The following is a 13,421-nucleotide window of genomic DNA, read 5'->3' on the forward strand; positions in this document are numbered from 1 at the left end:
TAATCATCTTTAATTAATGCAACATCTCATATTACAGACATCTGCTCATTATTCATGATTTCTTGTTCTCCCTCGTCTTGTCATCAACAAACATCATAAGGAGTTCTCGCTCTTTATATAACAAACAACATGGGGACAGCTTCGCTATTCTTAGCTGTGGTGAAAATGTGATATTTCTTTGATATTTTATTTATGAAACATTTCCTTTTATTATATATATATTTTTTACAAGACAACAAGCCAAAACAGACAGACATGACGGACTGAGGGTCAGAAATAGAGTCCCGGAACCTGGAAAGGCTGAGGAAGACCAAGGCTAGAAATCTGAAATCCTATCCAGTCAAAGCATAATACAATAAATACAGCAAAATACAGTCAGATGCAATTAGTTCCCTTCAAGTATTTTAAATAAAGGATCTTAAGAAACCTGGGGTGGGCATTGCACAGATCAGACCAAATGTCTTCAAGGTATTGACAAGAAACAAGAATGTCATTTAGCCATTTTTAAAGCAAAGAGGGGAAACTAACCTCCACTCTGTCAGGATAACCCTTTTTGAAAAACACAAGGGGCTCGCTGCGATGCTGGTGAAAAGTCAAAAAGTCGGAGCCGGCCAAAATCACAGAGGGAGACTGTCAGGGATTAGCAGTCTGCTGTATGAGTCGCTGTACAAATGAACAATGTCATCCCAGAAACTGATGAGCTGAGGCAAGACCAGAGGAGATGGAGAGCCATCAGCTGACTTACACTCATCACAGGTGGCAGAGACCTAAAATGTGATATTTGCCTTTAATTTGTTGCAATGAAGACAGAAAGCTCCAAAATTCTCCAAGAACGATTCTCTCTGTGCCTTTGGTTTAGATTTAGTTTCAATAGCCAAAATATGTTTTTCTTAACAAAATGTTGGCTGGCCTGATCGACTAACCAACATCTCTGCCACTAGAGGGCTGAACAGGTTCACTCACGATGACAGTATGAACTAATCTCTCCATCAGTCTCCCTGCTTAAAGACATCACTGCAAATGTGATTAATGTTGGCAATAAACGGATCATTTCTGTATATGAGGAGAGAGTTTGATTTAGTTTTCTGTTTGGTGTGTCATAAGAGCTGGCAACACGAGACTGGCTTCAGCCTAACTATAGCTCTGACTCAGGCTGTCATAAATACTTATAATAACAGTTTAATCCTATTGATGCAGCCCCACCAGCCGTCCTCCCCATTGCTCTGTGTTCATAATCCCATACGAGCATAACTCTCCTCTCCCTTTACATGAATTAGCCTCTCCCACATGAGTTCATTTATATTCACCTTATTTGAGTCAATTTGTAAATCAGTGGGTGGGCTGCCTCAAAGAAAGCAATCAGCACATGTGGTGTACTCCATTTTCAACATAAACCAATGATACCCTTGTTTCTCTTTTCAGAGAACACAGTTGGGTGTTGTGTCACAGTAATGCCACCTCATAAATACTGAAGGAGGAGGTTTTCAGCTTTGTTCACTTGGAACAGACTCGTCTGGTTTGGATGGAGCTGGTTTGAGGCCAGTATAGTGTCACGTTTGCAGTGGTGGAAAGTAGCTAAGCTGATCTACTGTATTTTAATTGCATATTACAAGTTTATGCTACATTATTCTTCTATCCCACGACTTTCAGAGGGAAATATTCTTTTAATGGGTGTTAAAGCTACAGAAGGTAATGTATTTTAAAAGCATTTTGTTTTATTTGTTGAAAAATGTGGCATCTGTGGCTGTCGCAGGCCTGTAATGAATTCATTGGATGGCCTACCTGCTTGTCTGCTGACATACTTGACTGCCTGCACCCTGCCTGTACACTCATTATGCGTGACCGGTCTTCCTCATGACCAGGCATGAGGGTTTATGGGATGTTTTCGGTTGGATTCGAGCCTACTCTCGCTGGTTTCTCAGATGTTACCAACATCAGCTTTAAGTACTAACTTGGGCTCCTCAGTTGTTAGCAGTTCCACCAAAGAGACATTTAGCCTCTGAACTTCTGAGATGGTTTCATCAAGACAAATGTTCCAGGAGGCAGAGTTATCTAATAACACACACACATACGCACACACACACACGAGAGAAAGAAAAACCTCAGTACTGATTAAATATCGGAACCATATATTTTTCTACTTTTCTCTCTTTCTCCTCTCTCTGGAGCCTTCAGATGTGATAATTCTCTGTGGGTTCATCACTGCCAGCGACACCTTTCACATTGTTTTCACATTGTCATTTGATACATGGGTATTATAAAAGAATAGACTATAGAGCATGTGTGAAACATACATGTGTACTTTTACTGCAGAGTGATTTTCACTTTGAGTATTTTAACATTGTGATATTGGTACTTTTACTTCAGTAAATGATGAGTGCTTCTTCCAGCACTGAACACTTGCCAGTGTTTGATTTAGACCTGGACTCTCTCCTCTTATTCCGTATCTTTGCTTTATCATTTAGTAAATTAGTTTTGCTTGTTCACACATCTCATGACCTTGCTACCATTTAGCCTCAGCTAATTGTGTCCATGATATCTATTCTGTTACTGAGGTGTCCATGGTGTCCAGCCTGTGTGTATGGGTTTCAGGTAAGTCCACCTGTAGCCAGTAGTCCCTCCCAGACTGCGTGTCCATCAGAACAAGTTTGCTGATCAGACACTGGCCTGCTTTCCCATTGGCCCCTGGACTTTAATAGGATCCGAGGGACTCTGTTGGGGGATTACGGCTCCAAACTCTCGACTTCGGCCAGTCTTTGTGTCCTCCAACCATGGGTACAGCGGTTTAGGGGGGCGCCGCACCTGCACAGACCCAGAGGGGCGCCATCAGAAGACAGCATCACGTCAAGAGGAAGAAATCGTTGGTTTCAGCTTGAAGGGGGGGCTACGGCGGTGTGACCAATCAACTTGAAGGGAAAACCTATCATCTGTGGAGAAAGGAATATCTCTTTTCTTCCTCTTTTTACCATTTGACAAATTTCTCACACTTTTTCGTGGTTTTGCTGCACTGATTTGGATTATAGGAAACCTTTTTGGGACAATTTCAGCATCCAAGTGAAAGCTTTTTGGATTATCCTCTGAGGTCGGCTGTGTCCTTTACCATCTAAGGGATCTACCTGCTTATCCCCTCCACCTGGAACAACTTAGATGAGCTCAACCTGCTAATAACTCACCAAACAACAAGAGCGAGGCCTGCACTGATCACTGTGTTTCTGCAACATTGAAACCACCCTTTTGTGACCTCTGTAGGGTTTGTCTTGTCTCTTTGCATGCGGCTTGCCTCCTCTGGATAGACACTCACACATTTTTGATCAGACTTTATTGAACTCTTCTTTCTTCTCTCCTGCTCCCTTTCTCTTGGTTTTGTCTCCCGTCTTTGGGTTGATCGGTGCATGGTAGTGAGCCATGGTGCTGCTGAAGGTGAAGTTCAGCCATCCGCGGCGGGTGCGTCTGGCCCAGGGCCTGTGGCTGCTGTCCTGGCTGGCAGTGATGTGCGGGACCTTCATCTTTTGCCTGGGGGTTTACCTTAAGACAGAGCTGCTCCGTAGGGCCGAGGTAGAGAAGGGGAAATCTGCTCACATGCACACAAGCACACACAAATTAATGCAAAGTTAGCCTAAAGACTAAGAGGGCAAAGTCTAAAAACAGCTACATGAATTGCACAAACATAGGTTTGTATGCTCAGACTTTTGCCTTTGCTCGTGGTTGTTTACTGCTGCTGCTTATCAGTGACTTTTATTCAAACTTAGCTCTATGGCTTAATCCACAAATACAAACATGCAGCACACAAAATACCAGAGTAAACATACACACAGTGACAGTCAGGCATGTTAAGTCATGAGGGTGTAGTGTGGTAAATTGCTTCGTTAAAAAGAATCAACATTTTTTTCCAAAGTCTTTCTGGTTCATTGTGTATTGAATTTAGGTACTGTGACCAGCAGGTGAAGGTCATGACCTCCACAGGGCTGGTGCATTTGTTCAAGCCAACCAGTCATTGTGCCGAATTGATCACTGATTGATTTGGATAGGTTGAATGCACTGATATCCAGCGGGCCACACAGGAAAGCTGCAGGCCATCAACACATGCCTCCAGATATTTATTGATCGCCACTCAGAGGACCAGATTCTGTGATCTCTTAGTTGTGCAGGAAGTGTTATTGAGTTAGCGTGGAGCTAAGTGTCAGGAAGCCAGAAGTGATTCGAAGAGTCGAATCCTCACATTTGGCAGCGTAGATATCGCAGGATGATAATGCTAGAAGGTGTCAGATCTGGGCTGAGATTTTTAACGGTAATTTTAAAACAACAATGGGGCAAAAGTACTTTTTGAAAACTCAGCCAATGATAGATTCAGCCGTTAATTGACTTTTGCTGTAACCAGGGCAATTAATTAAATTTGTCATCATACTTCTGTAGTAGCTTTTGCATCCAGTTTATCAGCAGCTAATTGAATCACTCGACTCCAGGGTCATTTTTAGAATAGATAAGGCTAACTGAATGCAGGATTATTACCTACTGAAGTGGGCAGAGGAAATGACAAATTGATCTGCAGTTGGCTGCTGCTCTTGCGGCTGCTACTATCTTTCACTGTGCTCTTCCTTTCTTGAGGTGATGGACAACACAGAGATCCACGTGGTGCCCAACATCCTGATGATGGTGGGCCTGGTCTCCATCGGCACCAACTGGGTTGCCAGTCGTGTGTGTCAGGACTCCCTGGACGCAAGCCGCTTCCCCCGTTGGAAAGTTCTCCTGCTGGCTTGGTTTGTCGTAGCTGCACTGCTCTGTTGTCTGCTCATCGCTGTTGTGGTGCTCAGCTATGCCCTGCAAGGACGCCTTGAGGAGTCCCTGAAGGTGGGGGTCACTAGGCTGGGTGATGTCTGGCAGGTCAAGTGGTAGAGTAGGTGCCAGTATGGTCTTGGGGGAAAGAGATCTGTGCCATAACAGGACGGCGTTCTCAGATCCTCAAACAAAACACAAGATGTAACCTGAAAGACACAACAAGCTGCCGAAAGTCAAAGGGTTCTCACCAGATTTGGGCTGGAGAGAAAGGGGTTATCCTACATTCCTGCAAACAAGTGATGGGTGCAGATAAAAAGAAAATGTGTACATTTATCTGTGTTTGAGTTACAGTTAAAGTGACAGAGTAGAGCTCTCACCCTTGATCAAATGTTGCACTGAAACCAGAAAAATCAACCCTGAAAATGATCTATGTCTTTACATTTTACAAGTTTTAAAGGCTGTCAATTAAAAATCAAGAAAGCAGAGATAATTAAATTAAAATAGGATTCAAAGTAGAGTGGAAACAGCATTTGTTCCATGCAGTCAAGTGAAACAATTGATGAAAACATTAAATCAACTGAACACTTCTCTCTCTCTCCACTGCCAGGTGGGCCTGAGGAATGGTATTCGGTTCTACAAGGACACTGATGTGCCAGGCCGCTGTTTTCAGAAAGAGACCATCGATCGTCTGCAGATGGAGTTTCGCTGTTGTGGAAACAACAACTTCAAGGACTGGTTTGAAGTTCAGTGGGTCAGCAACAGATACCTGGACTTCACCTCTAAGGACGTCAAGGAGTGAGTGAATCACACTGCCGGGCTGAGCAGATTATGAGATGCAGGGAGGGGAGGAGAGACGACGAACTAGAACATGAAGAAACTGGACTGATGAGGGCTGCACGGGGAAGAGATGAGAAGGGAAAGAGGTCTAGATGAAAGACAGATGAGCAGACTTCACATCCAAAAAGGTCAAACAATATGTTAGAGGAAGGATAGACGGGCGCTGGGAGGAAAAGACTGATGTGAAGGTAGAGGAGGAGTTTATTAAAAATAGATCTGGCCTTTACTTTTAAAGAGAATGACAGAAATGGATGAGAAGGTTGGTTCTGAAGCAGGCAGAGAAAGGTTGGTCAAAGATGAAATAAGTGAAAAGGAATGAGTAAACAGAAAGGTTATGACATGATGACTCCTCTATAGAAGCACCGCTCATTTCTCACTAATGTTAAGTGTGTATTGAGCTTGAAGTCAGGCCTTTAACCTGCCTGAAAATAACACTTTCTGTGCTTCACCGCCAATAAAATGCCCTTCTCTACCTTCATTTCTTTGTCACCCCTCTTACTCTTCTCTCATCTCCAATCTGTTCCCATCATCTGTCCCTCCAGTCGTATCCGGAGTAACGTGGACGGCCGTTTCCTGCTGGACGGTGTTCCTTTCAGCTGCTGTAACCCCGCCTCCCCTCGCCCCTGCCTGCAGTACCGCCTGACGGATAACAGCGCCCACCACAGCTATGACTACCAAACAGAGGAGCTCAACCTGCACAACCGCGGCTGCAGGCAGGCTCTGACCGATTACTACATGGAACTGATGAATTCAACTGGTCCTGGTGTGCTGTCAGTCATCTTAATACAGGTGGGACTCATGATGAACACTTCAGCTATTCTTTAATTGCGGTAAAATAGAAGAAATACAGTATTTATAAAGGCACACAGCTTTCATTGATGTGATTGTGTTTTTAACTGAATATATAAGATTCTGTCATGTTTGCCCCCCCAGGCCCTCATCAGAGCGTGGGAAGTTTCTCACATTTTTTCTGAAATTATTCACACACAAACACACACATAAAAAAAAAGAAAAGATTTTTAGATAATGGTTGTCTACCGATCGCCCTGACAACCGCCAGAAAGAAAAAACCTCACTGACACACATTGATTTCTGCCTTTTTAATCAAACATGCGCTTTCTATCCTTTGCCAAAGAACAGTATTGATGGCACATTCTCTCCAGATCCCAAACGAGACCTCAGGCTGGCACAGGATGTTCACACACATGTTTAACAGTGCATCGTTACACACTGCCTACAGCTAATCAAACAATCTATACTTTTAAATGCAGCAGCTCAGTATGGTGCTTTTTCCAGTCCTGCATGAGGGTGATGGAAGGCTGCCACGAGAAGACTTAACAAGGCCTCAAGCTGAGCTGGAGACCACGTCTGATTGTCAAGCAAAAGCCAAAACCTGCTTTGAATCATGCAGCTCGAGATCAAAAGAACGGAAGAGTGCGAAGAAAAAACAAATGTTGTGCATAAGCTGACTGTGTCACAGTTGATTTAGTTTGCTTTATTTGGACTGAGCAGTTTTTACTGGACATAGTTTGGATCTTAATGTTTGTGGAAGTGAGCTGATTTTGTGGAAGGAGCTTTATGAAAGTAATTAGGGTGGGGAGGGCAGGCTGGACCTTATTTTTCACCTTTTAGATGTACCCTTACCTTAATCTTAACATTTGACATTAATATGTTGATGGAATAATAATTTAACCCCCTCACACCCACTAATACAAACACCCAATAATTTTCATACACTCCCTAAGTGAATATTTTTTGTATTGACTCAGATGAACTCATCTTCATGCATCTAATCCTGCAGTAAAAAATGATTATTGCTATGATGTTGATTCTTCCTGGTCAAAGAGATTAAGCAGTGCTACTTAATTCAAATCAAAATGCAAAAATAACTTCTAGTCTAATGCAAAATGTGTTTTATCATACATGCAGAATAGGAACATACACATATAAAAATATAGACATATGCAGAGAGTTAAGAGCAATAAATATGTGCACTATTCCTATCTTAGTTAACAGGTTAATGTCAGTTGGATTGAATTACTTTTTGAATATATTTGTAGCCAGATGTTGTCAGGGCTTCCTTTTTATGATATTAGTGTTGATAAATAACAAAGTCAGTTTTCATGAGTCTATCGTGCCTTCTGGCCATCCCATTTTGTGACAAACGCTGCATACTGCCGCTGATTTTATGCAGTTTTTACAGCATCTTCATTGTGTCTTTCTGTCCAGATATCAGTGCTCGTGAGCCTGCGGTACCTGCAGACGTCCGTGGAAGGAGCCATGGCTCTGGAGGACCCAGAGGGCGACAGTGAAGGTTATCTCCTGGAGAAGGATGTGAAGTCAACCTTGAAAGATCTCAAAGCCAAAGCCCTGACCATGCTTAAGTTCGATCAGGTTGACCCCAACGCTGGCGAAGCATCCCCCGAGGCTGCGGATGGCGAGAAGGCTGCTGATAACACTGCAGAGAAGGCTGCTTCCCCTTCTCCTGCAAGCTAGAGGGGGAAATTATTGAAATAAGAGCTGAGGAGGAAGGGATGCAAGGGGGGGCGGAGGGGCTGAGTTTTCTTGGTCGTGTGGGTTGGCTGGTGGCAGGTAGAACACCTGTTGGGTTTTGACACGTTAGGCTTGATTTACGCTCCACCAATGCAGCAGCCGCACGGCCAAAACAAGGCAACACATAGGGAATCTTATCAAGCCCTGCACACCCACACCAAATCTAACATCTCCTCAGTGCAGGACCTCATGAATGTGTAACCATCAGAGAGCCTGTTCAGGAGATGTGTAGCACTTTTTGTTGTAACTAGAAGAGAGTACATTCAGTTTAAATGGGTGTAGCGTTCACAGACATGTATTTAAAACGTTTTGACATTTGGCTCAAATTTGGAACAGTCACATAACGCTCAATGTTGATCAGTGCATTTGTATTATTCATCACCCAGCTGTAGAGTTTGTAACTGCAACGAAATGCATAGGAACCTGTTAAAAATGGAAAAATGAATTATATATTAAAGGTAGAAGTTTTTAACTGCTAAGTAGAGTCTGCTTCCTTTTGTACAAGCAACATAATAGAGGAGCGAGTTCCCCGACTGGGTTATCTGAGTTCGGCAAGGAGAGTTGGATTAAGTGTGTGTGTTTGTGTGTATGCGTGCGTGTGAGTGTGGTGCCCTATATGAAGCTGTCATCTTGTCTATTCTGGCAGCTCTGAAACAATCTGATAATCCTTGTATAGTTAATCCCAGAACTGCTGCACAAGCAGTATCAGCACAGGCTGGCAGCACACAGGAGCACACTCGACAGCGCGCTGACACAACACGCTGGAGGTCATTTTGTGACGCGAAACGGTTTTTAAATGCTTTTTATTTGCAAAGAACACATCATGGTGATCTGTCCTGGCTACAGGTATATCCCATGTGTGCTCGTTCTTCTTAAATAAAAGTCTATCACAGAATGGGGCCAGTGGATGTTTTATTTTATTCAGAACAAGCAGATAAACATGGCGTCAGCGGCTGCAGAAAGACATGTTCTTTAATTAGAAAGTGCAGGTAGCAGAGATTGATAAAGGAGTGGGGTTGAACATGTGGCTTCATATCACCTCTAAAAATTTAATAATTAACACCGCAGTCAGACAGCAGGAGGCAGAAAGTTTGATCCTGTGGAGAGTTTTCTTAAAGTGAACAAACGAGTCACAAATGGAAATAAAGCTGCAGCTTTTTCCAACTTCTTTCAAATTAAAGATTCCCAGTAATTAAATGAAAGAGGACACCTGTTGACCATTTGTGTCCACAAATGGGTACAGACGACTGTAAACACACCACATTATTGTTCTGCAGCCACACGGGTTTTTTTTCTCACAATAGTCTCCACCGTGCAGGAAGCGCAGCAGCAAAATGTAAGCAGGGCAGCTTTCACTCCCCCAGTGATCGGAAATAATGATGTAATGCATTTTTTTAATGGGCAACCTGGATTTGGAACCACCAGAGGTCGCTGTTGCACAGTGCTTGAATTCGGTTCAATATATTTTAATGAGGGCTTGCAGCAATACTGACAACAAAACAGCTCGACAGCTTTACTAATGGTAATAACTCCAGTCAAAATATGACCTCCGTCACATTCATGGGAAAAGCGGCTGCTGAGGAGAAACAACTCCGACAATAATGGCGCTGAGTGGGCTTCAATGCAAATAATGTACTCTGTAAAAAAAAATAATTCACAAATGCAACGTGTGTTTGCATTGCATTGCATTGCATGGAGGGCGTTTAATAATGTCGGCTCAGAAAAAAAGGCAACATGTGCGTTTTGAAAATTCCGGTGTGGTTTTGCAATGAAACTAACTGACACACACAGAGAGAGGAAGAGGCAGAGAGGTGGAGGGAGGGGAAGGGCCGCAGAAATGTCAAACTACTTCACTTGACACAAGATGGATTCTCTCTGTTTGATTCATTACGAGCACGGCGTTGATAATACTTTTTAATTAGCTGTCCTGTGTAGTGTTTCGGTGCTCTCTTAGCACAACAATGGACTCTAACATGATGGAGATAATAGAGGAATTCATGGAGAGTGCGCTGGCGCAATGGGTATGTCATTTATCATTTCTCACTTTCAGTTAGAGAAAAGGTCATTATTTCTAGAGGCAGAGAGAGGGGAATAAAACCGTGAAACTGTGCAGAAATCCGCCTTAGACAGTAACCAGTTGGGCTGTAAACACTATTATTTCAGTCACAAATACTTATGGCACAGTTTCTTTTACAGCAGTCTAGTTTCCAGGTCTATTCACTCGTATAAATAGAAAATTATGAGCTGAATAAACTGCAAAAATGAAGCTTATGTAGTGCGTTCTTGCTTTAGTGTACAGAAAAACACCCCACTTCTCCTTTTGGCTGCTTCCCTTGCCTCTCATTGACCAGCTGCCTTGAAACTTCCGTGTCCTTGGGCTGTCTTTGATTTGAAAATAATACAAACGTATCTACTGTGTATTCAAGACAGTCCAATCACTAAAATCTGTTGAGGATTTGTTTGGTTTGTAACAGGCTGAATTTCCAGCTGGGTTTTCCACATGGGAGACCAATCAGCCTAAGGGGACCCCCTTCCCCCACCCCCCTCTTCTGGTCAATGAACAGTGTTTACCATATAATGTGATACTGTACTGAGCCTCTCTATTCGCTCTGTTGTTGCCCTCCAGAGAGGAGGTCAGAGGTCAGGTTCAACAGGATGCCTACAGCTGGCAGACTATGTGCTCAAGGGCTTTTCAGCAGAGCGGTTATTCACTGACACGAGAGCTTTCACCCCGCTTCACCTGTGCCGAAGGACACCCACTGTAGCCGCTCTGTGTTTACCCTGTCGCACAGAGTCTCGAGGTGCTCTGCCTCACCTTATCAGCTGAACCAACTCCAGCTTGTTACTCTGTTTACCGACAGTGCAGTTTTTAGAAGGTGCAGGTGGGAATAAACCTCATTATATTGCAGTTTGCATTGGCACAGTTCTTCTTAGCAGAGAGAGAGACCTTGGCTGCGGTCCTGCTTGGCTGGCTGTCACTGTGAAGTGCTTCCCAGTGTGAGAGCACAGATCCCACCTGTCCAGACAGGTGCGCCGACTCAAGTGGCTTCCTGTGTGAAAATGTTTGCAGCTCTCCATCTCCCTCCTTGTGTCTCTCTGTGAGCCTATTTTTTGCCACTGTCTCCGTCTTCATTGTGTTTGAACACCTCCTAGTACACACTCATGCATTCCTCCATACATACAGCATAATGACTCCCTGTCTCTCGCAGGTTCAGCTGTTCGAGAAGATGGTGGACGGGGAGGATGGCGTCCTGCTCTATAGCCAATACATGGAAGTGAACTCAATTTCCCAGAGTGTCCGGGATCGCTACATGAGGCTGACCAATGGGATTTTCCTCAATGAGGTCATGAGGGTCATGTAAGATTGATCAAGGTTTTCTTGCTTCATTGCCTTGCAGCTGTGCACTGGCTGCAGCAAACGTGGCCACTAGACAAAGGAAAGTAAGAACTAAAGTGAGGAACATGTGAAGACATTTCACAGTCAATCTGTCATGTAAAAAAAAAAAAAAAAAAAAAAAATAGGGTGCAAAGTGCTCATTTTCAGCCATTTGTGTCCACCACTCTGGTCCAGATTGAAAGGTCTCAGCAACAACTATTGGATGGGTCGCCATCAGATTTTGTACAGACATTTATGGTCCTCAGAGGATGAACCCTGCTGGCTTTGGTGATCCTCTGACTAGCCCCACCATGAGATTCTCATTTGTGTTTTTATTGAAATGTCTCAACAACTCCAGGGCGGACTGCCATATACACATTCTGCTGACATGTAATCTAGCGCCATCCAGTACACATCAGTATGTTAGCATTGCCATTGTTAGCATGCTAGCATTAGCTCAAAGCACTGCTGTGCCTGTGCACATCCTCACAGAGCTGCGAGCACGGCTCTAGATTGCCAGTTTTGTTATGCACTTGCATAGAATTTGAAGTAACATTCATCACATTCCCCTTTGTAACCGCACATTGTTCTGCTGCCGCTGTGAAAGGATGGCATGAATGTCTGATCCAGTCGTATTTTTCACAAATTTCCAGTGAATCATGAAATGGGGTTCTGCATATGTGCCAGCCTGTTAGTCATCTTTAATGAATTCCTTATCTTTGTGTTCAAATTTCAGCAGGATAAAACCTTTTCTCTCTCAACCGGAAAGACAAGATCTTTGTCAGTATTTGCTGAACAGCTGATTAATTTGGCCTGACCTAAGCCACATTATTTCAACAAATAATTGCGTGTGGATTCTCACTGCCTGCTTCTCAGGCTCATTAAAATTTTATTCCCTCTCTGCTTAAATGCACTGTTGCATAAGGACTTCTCATCTAGAGAGAGACGTGGTGCTGGGCTGTTTGATCAGGCTGCAGTAAATTCACCGCTGTGCCTTTTCTGTGTTCCTCCCAGAGACCCGAACCCCAAGGTGGAACGGCTGTACGACAGCGAGAGAGATGACCACATGCTGAGAGTCCAGAACTTTTCTATTTTAAATCGACACCTCCGAGCCTTCTACCAGGTAGGGGAGGGTCACGGGGGGGAGGAGGTTGTGATCGAGGCATTAGATCAGCTCATCGGGAGGGAAATCAGGAGTGATGGTCTGAGAGCATGCGCAGATCTTCTCAGCAATTTTCCACTCTGAGATGGACGAAACCCACTGATGGACCTTTCAGTCCGTTTATATACTTGCACTGTTGTTTCACTCCTCACGATAGAATTTGTAAGAGTTTGTGAGCGCACTGGAATTAACTACAGTCTCTCTTCTAACTTTTATCTCTATTCAACTGCATGATTTTTGCATTTTTTGAATATTTTATAAAGGAGTAATTTACATTTTATGTTAGTAGGCCAACATTCTACATTTGAAATCACATCCAGAACAGAATACTCATTTTGGATGCATAGCTATTTACAAACAAGCCAAATATTAAGTAAACCAATGCAAACTCCACTTCCTGCATCTCGTGTCATCCGCATGAAAAAGTTGAACTATTTCTGCTATTAACTGTTTATTGTCAAAAAAAAAAAGATCCTTCACAGCAAACAAACAAATATTGGCCCATTTGTCATCAGTGTGCCACAAGGAGATCAGCTATCCTGGAAAGGCTCTGTTGTTCACAAGCAGGGATGGACCGAGGTTCACCATGTTGTGAACACGCGATTGTATAAAGGACCGTTACTACATAGAGTCAGGAACACTTTGTTAAACCGTTGCTGGTGAACACAATTTGTCTGCAAATGATTGTGTGAATTAGTGCTGCAGCGCTGCAGTTTT

At 43.4% G+C, this 13,421-nt stretch overlaps 2 protein-coding genes across 2 annotated transcripts in view; both read left to right on the forward strand.

Annotated features, from left to right (window-relative positions):
* Nucleotides 1–2,742: 2,742 nt before the first annotated feature.
* rom1b (retinal outer segment membrane protein 1b) lies at nucleotides 2,743–9,058 on the forward strand. Its single transcript, XM_041944017.1, has 6 exons — nucleotides 2,743–3,245; nucleotides 3,400–3,555; nucleotides 4,606–4,848; nucleotides 5,384–5,571; nucleotides 6,156–6,402; nucleotides 7,843–9,058. The coding sequence occupies exons 2-6, from the start codon at nucleotides 3,406–3,408 to the stop codon at nucleotides 8,107–8,109; spliced, it is 1,095 nt and encodes a 364-aa protein (XP_041799951.1). The 5' UTR covers nucleotides 2,743–3,245; nucleotides 3,400–3,405; the 3' UTR covers nucleotides 8,110–9,058.
* A 930-nt stretch (nucleotides 9,059–9,988) lies between these two features.
* Nucleotides 9,989–13,421, forward strand: part of ccdc88b (coiled-coil domain containing 88B) — a 41,336-nt gene continuing 37,903 nt past the window's right edge. Inside the window, exons 1-3 of the mRNA XM_041944018.1 lie at nucleotides 9,989–10,187; nucleotides 11,376–11,524; nucleotides 12,557–12,665. Coding sequence (XP_041799952.1) covers nucleotides 10,128–10,187; nucleotides 11,376–11,524; nucleotides 12,557–12,665 — 318 coding nt within the window. The 5' untranslated portion in view covers nucleotides 9,989–10,127. The remainder of the gene's footprint in view (nucleotides 10,188–11,375; nucleotides 11,525–12,556; nucleotides 12,666–13,421) is intronic.

This window comes from Chelmon rostratus, chromosome 9 (assembly GCF_017976325.1).
Source record: "Chelmon rostratus isolate fCheRos1 chromosome 9, fCheRos1.pri, whole genome shotgun sequence".
Classification (NCBI taxonomy): Eukaryota; Metazoa; Chordata; class Actinopteri; order Chaetodontiformes; family Chaetodontidae; genus Chelmon; species Chelmon rostratus.

Excerpts from the sequence above, each read along its gene's own strand:
- rom1b (XM_041944017.1), top strand. The coding sequence starts at position 3,406 with ATGGTGCTGCTGAAGGTGAAGTTCAGCCATCCGCGGCGGGTGCGTCTG. Across the intron at positions 3,556-4,605 it reads AGCTGCTCCGTAGGGCCGAG|GTGATGGACAACACAGAGAT; the intron begins GTAGAGAAGGGG and ends TCCTTTCTTGAG. Across the intron at positions 4,849-5,383 it reads GCCTTGAGGAGTCCCTGAAG|GTGGGCCTGAGGAATGGTAT; the intron begins GTGGGGGTCACT and ends CTCCACTGCCAG.